The sequence below is a fragment of the Haliotis cracherodii genome, unplaced genomic scaffold, assembly GCF_022045235.1.
Source record: "Haliotis cracherodii isolate W230 unplaced genomic scaffold, xgHalCrac1.p SCAF_12, whole genome shotgun sequence".
Lineage (NCBI taxonomy): Eukaryota > Metazoa > Mollusca > Gastropoda > Lepetellida > Haliotidae > Haliotis > Haliotis cracherodii.
In genome coordinates, this window is record NW_027266267.1 from 2,241,861 (window position 1) to 2,253,877 (window position 12,017).

Consider the following 12,017-nt stretch of genomic DNA (forward strand, 5'->3'; position numbering starts at 1 on the left):
AAACCCAATTGTAAATATTGCTGCAAAGTAGCAAAGTAAATTATATAATTTTCTTTGTCTTTCAATGTGCCAAAAAGTTTGGTTCCCGTGGCTTTCACCCCTTTGATACCAAGCTCTGCGAGCAATTCTCTATGATAGGGGGACATATCTTCAAAGGGAATGCTTTCTTTGGTGGGAGCGAGGGGCAGAGACTGATGGACAGAATGAAGGTGACGTTGATATTCCAAATCACACTCTACAATGTAACCCACGCTACCTTCGGGGTCGAGTTGCAACCAATCAATAGACTCTATTTCCGTTTCGTCTACCCAGTCAAAATGACCTTGAGGTAAAGGACAACTCATGGCTGCACCATACAAATTGTTAATGTCAAAGTACATCAGGTGAGATTCGGGTTTGGACGGGTCGAAATCGGACATGTGTTTGTTATTGGCTTGAGCGTGGCGATGATTGATACTCGCCACGCCTCCTCTCACTGCGTTTGAGACAAAGTTATACATATCTGGATCAGTCATAAGATCTAAGCTCACCCCTGTCATCAAAAGACAAGCATCCATGGCCATCCCCGGGAGAGTAAAGTACTGACACGGGTCCAATCTGTAGTAGCTCAGACACATGTCACGGGATGCTTCGAACACATCGGTCAAAATCAAAGTGTCTACGGCAACGTACAATTCCATGAACTGTCTCACCGATGTAATTTTGAAAGTCTCCCAAATGTGACGGGCGAAGGCATAGTCTCGTTCAGAAATGGTGTCTTCCGATAAGGAAGAATAAAAGTCGTCACGACTCGGAAATTCTGTTCGATCTAATTTTTCAAAACTATCCACATACTCATAAAAGTAGGGTAACTTTCGAGTCAGCAATGCCACATGTTCGGGAAAGTTCTTTGCCAAATAGACAAATTCTTCTTCTCCTTTGCTTCTCAAATTGTTGGCCAAATTTTGTAAGCTGGTGTTTAAAAATTTGAAACTGTCCAAGAAACGAAGTTGGTCTATTTGAAACATGATGAAGTGTTCCGAATTTTGACCTATGCACGTCAACTTTCGATCGGCAAACAGTTCTGCTGCTTGAAGAATCAAATGATTGTCATACCTCGAAGCATTGTGACAAATGACATTGACAAATTTGGCTTCGTTGTAGTTGACGTTGCAGTAATTGTGACAAAGACCCCTGACTCGACCCGTCAAATGATCATGATCGATGTGTCGCTCATTCTTCTGTACTTTCTCCCCGCAAAGATAGCAATGGGTTTTCGAAACAAAAGCTAACTTTTCCTCATCTGTTAATGTCATGGGCACGGGATGATTTAAGATGTCCATGATTTGATCTTAATCCTCCAAAAGATGCGTCATGAAATGCTCTGAAGCCCATTCCCCGCTATAGGTTCTCAATGGAAACGAGTACATGTCGGGTTCCCGACATACAATTTGATAACTGTAACCGCAGGGAATGTGCTCATGGACGTGGTGGTGACTTCCTCTCCTCCCCGGTGTCTCATTATGTTCTAAAGGTGACAACACGGATTCAAAATCGCAGTAGATCACAAAGGGGACTTTGACTGTTTTGGCATAGTGGCCCAACCCAAATGTTCGAAAAGCTTTGTTTGGTTCAGGCATTTTAATTCGCTGTGCTTTGTGATAACAGTAGGGGGTATGCCTTTGTAGTCTGTCTTCAGTGGTGAAAGACCACAAACATTTTCGACAAATGAATTTGCTGTGACAGTCTCCGGTTTTTCTGATCAAAGCTGGCAAACTTGAGATCAGAACATAATGAGACAGTGGGGGTTCGTCTTCCTCCTCTACTTCTTGAGTTAACAGGAGGAGATCGATGTGACGCTCTTTGGGTACTTCGGACGTTATTGAACTGATTCGTAATGGAAAGATGACATGCTGTTGGTTCTCATCTTCGTCAAAACCATAGACATTGATACTTACATTGTTTGTTTTTTCAAATTTTGAAATATGACTGAGACTCATAGGAAATTCACACCCTTTCAAATCCAACTCGTGTAGTTTGTCCTTGTAGTGACTCACTTGTTCTCTGACTAGTTGAGACTGAACGGGGAACAGATGAGCCAAAACGCAATAGGCAAAACAGAGGTTGCCGTCCACATTTTTAATGTCTAACAGGCAGTGTTTTTTCTCTAACGAAGGGGGGAGGGGAAGATATGAACTTCCGCGAAAGGGTTGAAATTTGACCACGGATAATTTCACGCTCAACACAGTTTCAAAGTTTAAGTTTGAACTATCTCCTTCGTAATTGTCCATTAGTTTCATGATTGTATTTATGACTTCAGTGTACAACGCATCCAAATCATCAGCTTGGGTGGCTGGAGACATTTTGGTTCTAAAGTAAGGCTCACTAAATGTAGTCAGACCATCAGAGTTTGTTTTGCTGAATCTAAATTGGGTACAAAGTCCCCATTTAATACTATGTTTTGTTTCAATTTCTGTTTTCAAGTGATGAATCATGTCAGGTTGAATTTTCACAAAATAATAGTAGGGATCATTTCCCTCTTGGCCCTGAGGAATAAAATCAAATCCCCTGACATTTTCATTTATTGCTTGTCTGGAACATGACTGTTGATTATCTACATTTGTTTTCCTACGTTTAGCTGCCGCCCCTCCACCACTTAGTTGATTTGAATGGGTTTGTCTCCTGTGTTTAGTGAGATCTTTCACAGATGGGAAAGTGGTCGAACATGTATGACAAGTAAAAGTAAAGGTAGAAGTAGAAGTAGATGGTTGTGGATCTTTGTGTTGACTTTTTATGTGTCTGTGTAAGCTATCACTACGGTTGAATGATTTGGAACATATTTGACAATCAAAATGTTTGGAAGCTGGGCCACAATTTCTCTGATGTCTAACAATGTTCTGTTTGTTGCTGTAGGATTTTTGACAAAACTCACATGTATACACAGGTGTTGTAAATGGGGTAGACATTATTTTGTTTTTACATAAAGTCTAGCAAACAATGTTCTTGGAATACTTTTTATCTTTCTGAAATAAATAATTAAAAATAAATAAAAATAGATTGGTATGTCTGTGTAGACTAATGAAGCCAACATGATGATTTCACAATTATAATACATCCTCAGATAATGGGTTTTTTAAAAATTGAAACTATGATATGAAATACCTGTAATAACATAAAACGTATAATTAAAATACATTTTTTAAAAAGATATGGTCTATTAATAAAAAAAAATTAAACTCTTACCTTCACACAGAAAATATATCTCTCCCAAATTGAGACCAAAAAGTTCTGTGGTATAGAGAATAAGCACAATGTTCATTCATGAACCAAGAGAGACCAAATGCAGTATTTTAGGTCACAACACTGTTATTTATAGGGTAAAAAAACCAGGTGTATTCAAATTACAGTAGGGCTGGAGTAATGGTAACTAGAGACGGTCTCAGAAACGCCCTTGTTTTTCAAGTATTTCCTTTCACAACAGTTGTGTTTACACAAGTGTTTCCTTTCAACTGTGCTGGGGAGGGAATCAGTCGTCCATCTCAACAGCAGAGGAAAAAAATATTGAACTTGTTCTGTGTGTCTAAAACGTTCTGCTTTAATGCAATTAAAACCACTGGCTTGTTTATCTATATAACACATGCGGGTTAAGGGTGACTCTTTTAGATTTGATTTTTGGGTTAGGAAGTATGTGAACTGAGCAATGCGGTCCACATGTTGGAATTGGTTTGGTTTAGACTCAAATTCACGATGTTATCACTACGATATAAATGATATAAATGATAACGATTTGAGAAAAAAAGACAGCTTCTGTTTTGGGTATTCTTTTTCCAAAGAGCTTCCATGAGTCGGTTGAGGTGGAACGAGTCATGGATGTGTGTACTGCTGACTCCTCCATGGTAAATGAAAAAAACTATCACCAACTCCTGCATTTATTCATATATTTTTTTTTCATATACATGTGACCTTTCTCAAACACTAACTGGAGACGGCCTTGTTGATATGAGTAGTTCCCTTTTCAAAACAGCCTCGTGTTTACAAGAGTGTTTTTCCTTTCAACTGTCCGGGAACGCCTTGTTGATACAACTGATAAAAAATAATCTGTAGCTTCATTCGAATAACAGTAAATGGTGACGTTTCTAACACGCCCTCGTTGATTTAAGTATTTCCTTTCAAAACAGCCTCGTGTTTACACGAGTGTTTTTCCTTTCAATTGTCCGGGAATGCCTTGTTGATACAACTGATAAAATCTAATCTGTACCTTCACTCACTCGACTAACAGTAACTGGAGACGTTTCAAATACGCGCTTTTTGATTTCAGTGTTTCCTTTCAAAACAATCTCGTGTTTACACAAGTGTTTTTCCATTCAACTGTCCGGAAATGCCTTGTTGATACAACTGATAAAAAATAATCTGAGTAACTGGAGACGTTTCAAATACGCGCTCGTTGATTTAAGTGTTTCCTTTCAAAACAATCTCGTGTTTACACAAGTGTTTTTCCTTTCAACTGTCCGGAAATGGTTTGTTGATACAACTGTTAAACGAGGTTATTGGTCAAGGTTATACGAGGTCATTGATCGCATGACAACAACATCAACACCCCCCACCCCCCCAAGGTCAAGGTTATGTGACGTCATCAGTCACGTGAGGTTACTAGGTGCACTTGTGACGTCATCAAATGTGGATGTGTGGATGGATACTTATCACTTATCTACTACTAGCCCAACCTTCTGTTCTTTTAATTGAAAATTTCTATACTATGAACGCATATAGTGGTAATATACTGTCAATTTTTGGGTACCGATTTTAACGTTACTTATAAATTGGGATAAAATCTGAAAGAACTTGGTTTCAACAGGCCAAATGACACTTTCGGGATTGTTATAGGTCATTCTTCTTTATTATCACCAAATCTGAAAAATGTCGTCAGGACATTTTGGATGACAATCATTCAATGTCCCAGAAAAGGAACCGGTGTGGTTATCAAAATTGATAGCTGTGTTGGAACTTTTTAGATACACATAAACAAAATTATACTAGAATGTATTGTCCTGAGCCACAGCAGATCTCACCACGGACATAACGGGTTCTGGGGGCACGGGTGGCCCAGTCGTCTAAGGCGCCGCGATTCGCTGTGCAGAGTTGCGTCCTTTGGACACGCCAGAAACCTATGATTGTGGGTTCGAATCCCGGTTCGCCCCAATTATGTTTCTAGGTTTGTCAGCACCATACCCGTGCTCGTGGGTTTCACCGAAGTGGTAAACGTCTGAGACCTGCATCACTTCAGGCTTTCCTCCCACATAAAGCTGACACGCCGCGATATAACTGGAATACTGTTAAAATCGGCGTTAAACCCAACTCACTCACTCACTTACTGATGACGTGTTCTGAGTTACAATGGACAATGTTACAGGTAAACATTGCGGAGTTATGCCCCCTTTTGGTATGTGTACGTGTAGCCCCCTCACTCGTGTTTTCACTTGTTAACTTTATTTTCGCCACATAAAAAGAGTACGTTTTCTTAAACATAATCGTGCAATTCTAACATATCTGTCATGATGTTCGGATATAAGAGGGGCGGTCTGGTAGCCTGGTGGTTTAAGTGTTCGCTCGTCACGCCGAAGACCCGGGTTCGATTCCCGACATGGGTACAATGTGTGAAGCGCATTTCTGGTACCCCCCGCCGTGATATTGCTGGAATATTGCTAAACGCGGCGTAAAACCATACTCACTCACTCACTCGGATATAAGACATATAAGATATATATTTTGTTCGCTCACAGTTAACATAAAGCTGTCAAATAAAACATTTCGTCGCACTGTACTTTATCTATGAACGATCAAATGTAGCAGAATGTAAATGTTGTGTATTTCAACCTACGTTTCTTTCAATTTAGGTAAATAATTGAGTTAAGTATGGTAATAGCTCCTTAAACTAGCCAGAGCACTCTCTACTACTTCTTTTCCCCCTCTTGGTGATAAAGCTACAGGTAGTTCCTCTATCCTGGTGAAGCAGGGCATAATCAACAGCTCTGTTCCACTCAACAATACGCAGACGGGACGTACCCGAGATCGACCACGCCCAGGGCAACAACGTGTGACAACAGCCAGGGAAGATTGTGCGATTGTGCGTCGGCGACTTTGCGCTGCTAGTCTACTTGCCCGTCGTCCTCACGGTTCCCGACTCCTGTAAGTTTGATGTGGAGTTACCAGTAACCAAAGTGATTTCCGATGCAATTCCCCAATTTGACTTATACCAAATTATAACATTTGGATCTGGGAAAGGAACTCCCCTGCAAACCACGTATCGTTAAGGTATGACAAAGATCATGCACTGAGCTAATACAATTTATTTTCACTAAAACTATTCAAGGCAAACATAAACAAACAACGACAATACATCCAGTGGTACCCATTATATCAAGAAAATATCATTGTATTTCGGGTATAACATGCATTTCAAACGTATCTCTAATAAGCATTGGTCACTATTGAATAAAGGATACCATTTAAAGTTGTTGTATTTTTTCATTTTGGTAAATGTAAAAAAGTTTGTCATTGTCACCTTTGTGACAAACACATCTAGCTGGCGTCTCTACAGCAACACAACCATAACAGTAGGCCGTGTATGTAATTAAGTAAATTAACTAAACAATGTTTATAGCTTTTGTATATGAAGTGTTGCATACCGCGAGGACATTATCCTAGAAGCACGAGCATTAAATATTAACAACAATCATTATACACTAAACTACATTACCAATACTCAAGATAGCAGTCACACGGCTTATATACGCTGTTGATCTTGATCCCCACACTGTCACTTGTATCAGTGCCATTAGATCGGGAAACGACGGTGGTCAGACGCAAAGAAGTGGTCAGGTGAAATAGGGTTTAACGTCGCGTCCAAGATTATTGCTCTTATATAGCGACGTGCATGCACGTACATGTGTGTGGCTGCTTGTACTAGTCCAAACTGATGTCGATTTATAGTGCTAGCCCATTGAGTGACCATGCCGCAGTTAAACATGAACACCCCACTAAGACACAGTATACTGTATCCTAGCCGACCAGTCCTTGTTTTAGCCCCTTAATGCCGTGCGCCAGGCAGCTAAACAACAATTAGAACCTTTAAACGTCTTTGGGTTTGGCGATTGTATGACGCGGCTGGCGACGCTCTATCACGAGACCACGGAGGCGGTCTCAGCAGCAAAGACTCTGCAATAGGTTAACAGCCATGTCTCAACAAAGTAACGATCATTTTTTATATCAACCCAGGTTAGAAAAATGTAAATCCAATGTGCTCTGAATCGTTTGATAGTGTAAAGTGGTGAGCTCCGTGTGAAAAGTCAGTTTGATCTTCAACTTTTAAGAACAATTTTATTATAATAGGTGTTTCATAGCGTGATTTCTATTTTTTTGTGACTGAACAAATTTACAAGTGAAAAAACAAACAAGCTATATTCCAGCACATGACACAAAATATGTTTATATGATGACAATGAAACAAATATTCAATAAAGGGAGGAATTCGGACTAAATCGTTATATATCTGTTAGTTGACAACTAGTTATAATGATCAGTTCGTCTCACACCCCATGCCAGATCACGCATGTAATATACTTCACTGGACAGTTTGTCTCCGTTATACTTAAACGAAATTAGGGGCGAACTGTTTTTCTGTAAAAATAATGACTGAAATAGCATTCGCTTATTCTAATGTTTTGAGTAGTTTGGCTGGAAGGAGTAAGCGGTAATAGCATATCAAGAGAAAATATGTAAATAGCATAGCATGTTAAAATATAAGAATTTAATAGAACAATAAATGAACCGTGTTAGGTTCAGTTCTACGACGCCAATCTCAAGACATCACATTTTCCTGCCGTTCTATAATAACGTCATATGTACAGAAGCACCCTATTAGTGCTCAGTTGTGTCCATAATTTTTGGAATACACACTAATGGTGGAATTATTTTCGCTTGGTCCAAAACATGCTCTAATATATGCGAAGAAACACAACTTACAAATACTATGTTTACAGAATGGTAGACAGTTCTGTAATATTTTTCAAACTATTTGACGATTTACATATTCGAACATTTAAATATACTTCAGGACTTTTACACTAAGCACCCATCGCGTATGTAAGGATATGTGTAGCACTGAGCTTTTAATTCACAACTAGCTTTTTGTTTTACGAGACTGAAAAACTCAATAGTGTTATTTATATATTCATTATTTAATCAATTTTTAAGACATCTTGAGGACAACTTTTGAGTCTCATTGCGAAGAACACTGATGTGTAATGTACTGAGGATGATTGTGCCTACATATTTATAGACGAGCCCGGTTTTACATTCGCAGGGCATGTATGTATATGTCACAGCGAAAAAAAATGTCACGGCAGTGGAGATAAAGACTTGTACGGCCCAGCCGACTGCTCCGTCTCCATACATGTTCTACTGACGTCTGAAATCATCGTCCCTTCTTGGTCAGCTGCAGAGGTGATGATTCTGTCAAGAGCTTCCAGGTGAAGCAGCTTCGTGTTGGTGTGTGTTTGTGTTTCCCCTGCATAATTCCTCACGTAACTGATGGAGCATGGTTGAATGCCAGTTTGTTCTGACATCATCTTCACAGCTTCCTGTACTCGAGGTGAACTGTACAGGTTGGGGATGTTATCTGTGTCCTTGAACTCCCGGTCATACTCATCCAGGTATGTCAGGACCAGGTGGTAGGACGGGGCTGAAACACGATACATTTAATCAGCACAGGCGGAATTTCACAACCCTCTATAGAATGCTTTAATGACCTACAGAAAACATCCTAGCTCATCCGACTGATCATGTGTGGATACATATTTTCAAAGGAGTGACCTTGACCGCTTACATTCGCCAATCTGAAGTCTCCTTTCTACACCATACATGGAATACGTCATTTCAGAATTATATAACCTGAACAGATAAATGATCAATTGTTTGATAGGTATTTCTTAAAAGTTAATTTGGAAGTAATTTATTGATCTATTATTTAACAAAATTAATTAAACCAAATATACAACATGTTTGAGACATGTGCAAGTGCTCAATTAACCTCCGCGTTAATCTGGATCTCTCTCAATCACATTGCCCTTCCATATCATTTGTTAGAAACATTTAATTAGGAGGCATCATAGGTATGTTGTTTGGTTTTCAGCAGGCGCAGCATGCTGTACAACGAGAAAAAAAGTCAGCTAACTTGAGATAGGTAACACAGTTACAGGAAAATAGGGAAACCCTGTACTGCGACGTACGAATTCACATGGGACCTTTTCATAGGTTTAAACTTACCGCCATCTCCCCCTAATCGTATGACAGCATCTATCTGACGTTTCAGTTCTTCATCCACAGTGATGCCATGATGGAGAACCAGCACAGCACATGACACGTCCTTCCATTCCTCTTGTTGAGATAGGCCGCCTTTCACATCCATAATTTTAGTTATCTTGAAACAAACAAATGTATATATGCTCTTAAAAAATCCTATACATCAAGATTGCAACAAAAACGGGTTGAAAGACGTCCGGGGTAGGTGGAAAGTCAGTAACGATTATGGCCTCCTCGAGCTGCTATCACCTCCAAGTCCGAATAACAGTCCAGGGGATGTTCTGCCATTCCTCCTCCAGCGCCACCATAGTTCCTGAAATGTATGTAGCGGTGGTTGACGTCGACGGACACGAAGATCCAGCACGTCCAACAGATGTTCAAGAGGGGACATGTCTTGCGAGTGGGTAGTTGCAGGATCTCGTCTCGGTAGCGTAGACCATTCAGAGCACCATCCGCTCTCACAAGTGCTGTCCGGTGACTCATCTGTAAACAGAACACGTCTCCATCTTGCTTGAGGCCATGTGACTCTCTGACGCCACCACTGCAGACGTTCAAGGACGTGATGCGCCTAAGGATGTCACGCCGTACAGGTCTCCAGGCTGGAATACCGGCTGCTCTCAGACGATTTCGAACATTCTGATCCGATATTTGACGCAGTCCCGGTACTTGTGAGGCTGTTGACGTCGCCTTGGTGAAACGGTCCCGCAGGTGTCGTGTCCGGCTGTAGCGATCTTGGCCAGGCGTTGTAACGCGAGGTCGTCTTGACCCTGGCCTGTCTCGAACGTTGCCGGTGGTGTTGTAACGTCTCCACAAGTTAGAGATGGTCAATTTGGTCACACCCATCACCTGCGCCACATGCTGTTGTGTTTCACCCGCTTGCAGTCGGCCGTTGCGTTGATGCGTTGTGCTTCTGATAGATGTGGCCTTTTTCTGATTTGTGTCAGCAGCCATTGTCCTTGCCTTGCTGACAGAGGAATTGTCACGACAGTTCAGAAAATTGCATGCTGCACGTTTATGGCATTGCAGCTGCGTTTGGGTGACTTGCTTAGTCGCGACGTCACAACATGACTTTTCGGGCAATATGCATGTTTACTCGATAATTTATTAAAATTTAATGATGACTTCAAAAATTAAATTAAATTTCTACCATACAAAATTGATCGGGACCGGTGTCATCAAATTTATGCATGTACAGTTTCATTTTTTGAAGAGTATATGAATCTCAGAAGATTTTGAAGAATGATTATATTAAAGTGTTTACATGTCTATTCGTCTATGAATGCACAATGTCGTGCTTACCCGGGCATCAAAGCGTACCTTGCCTGATGCAATAGCTTCAATATTCTCCGTTCTGAAATCACTGGATTCAAATATTCCTGGCATGTCAATAATCCAGTGATTTCCGTATTGTGAAGATTGGAGCTGTAAAATAAAGGTTTAAACATGATTATAGTGGAGTCCACTGATCCCTTTCACACATGCAATGTAAATTTCTTATGAAAACTTCGAGCGTGCAACACTCCGTTATGAAATGAACCAGATTATGATATCTTTACAATCAATTGAAAAAACAAAAATATTTATGTTACAGTAACACTTTTGGCATGTTGGCAAGATAAACATCATGAATGTTTATGGATTCGAATTCAATGAATTCGTTTCAGAAACGTAAAATGCAGGTATATGTCATTATTGTTGTAAATACTTTCTAGTGATGTAACAGGTTATTATACTGTTAATAAATACCTAAAAGTTATGTGAAAAAATAACACAATATATATTTCATTGTATGAATATATGTTAATGAAATTAACATGTGGAGATTTAACAGTCAGAAGAATTTGGGATTGTTGAAGATTTGTTCCAGGGAAAGTACATACAGTGCTAGTAAATGAACTGTCGAAATTTCGAACTGAGAAGTAGTTGGAAAGTTCGTCAGGATCCTTCAGTGCTGATCTCAGGCCATTACAAAAGGAGGACTTTCCAGCACGGCCAGGGCCAAATATCAAGATCTTCGCACGTATCAGCTTCCCTTTCTTGTCATACCTGTGTTTAAGCAATTTCTTGCAGAGTCGTTTAACCTCCTGCATAGTGTGTAACTGAAAGGAAAATAAGATGCAAATGTTGAACATATATTAGTTACACAGACAGCTCTTCAGCCATATGCAAGAGTTTGATTACTATATATTCTATTCTGTTATGTTTCGAACAATGATTTGTCTACTGATACCTGCGATGTCCGCCTTCTTTGTTCTGTCCTCTTTGGTCGCCATGAAACGTACTGAAAATGTAGACCCAAGATTTATACGTAGGTTGGCTGGGTTGTCAAGTCAGTAGATGTTAACTAGTGTGTAATCATACATTTTATTCCCTTGTCTCTCGAATACCTTTACCTTCTAAAACCATATGAACTAAAGAGCAGAAAAAAATGTGTGAGAGTGTACCTAACATGTTCAAAATATAAAGGAGTATCTACCTTAGAGGCTCACCATTAACAGGAGTATCTATCTTAGAGGTTCACCATTAACAGGAGTATCTACCTTAGAGGCTCACCATTAACAGGCGTATCTACCTTAGAGGCTCACCATTAACAGGAGTATCTACCTTAGAGGTTCACCATTAAAAGGAGTATCTACCTTAGAGGTTCACCATTAACAGGCGTATCTACCTTAGAGGCT

At 40.0% G+C, this 12,017-nt stretch overlaps 1 protein-coding gene across 2 annotated transcripts in view; it reads right to left on the reverse strand.

The window, feature by feature from the left end:
* Positions 1-6,357: 6,357 nt before the first annotated feature.
* LOC139458102 (uncharacterized) overlaps positions 6,358-12,017 on the reverse strand; it is a 33,008-nt gene continuing 27,348 nt past the window's right edge. For both annotated transcript variants that reach the window (XM_071239416.1, XM_071239415.1), the window contains 5 exons: positions 11,570-11,620; positions 11,220-11,438; positions 10,657-10,761; positions 9,304-9,457; positions 6,358-8,719 (listed from right to left, as the gene is read on the reverse strand). In XM_071239416.1, coding sequence (XP_071095517.1) covers positions 8,376-8,719; positions 9,304-9,457; positions 10,657-10,761; positions 11,220-11,438; positions 11,570-11,620 — 873 coding nt within the window. In that variant the 3' untranslated portion in view covers positions 6,358-8,375. The remainder of the gene's footprint in view (positions 8,720-9,303; positions 9,458-10,656; positions 10,762-11,219; positions 11,439-11,569; positions 11,621-12,017) is intronic.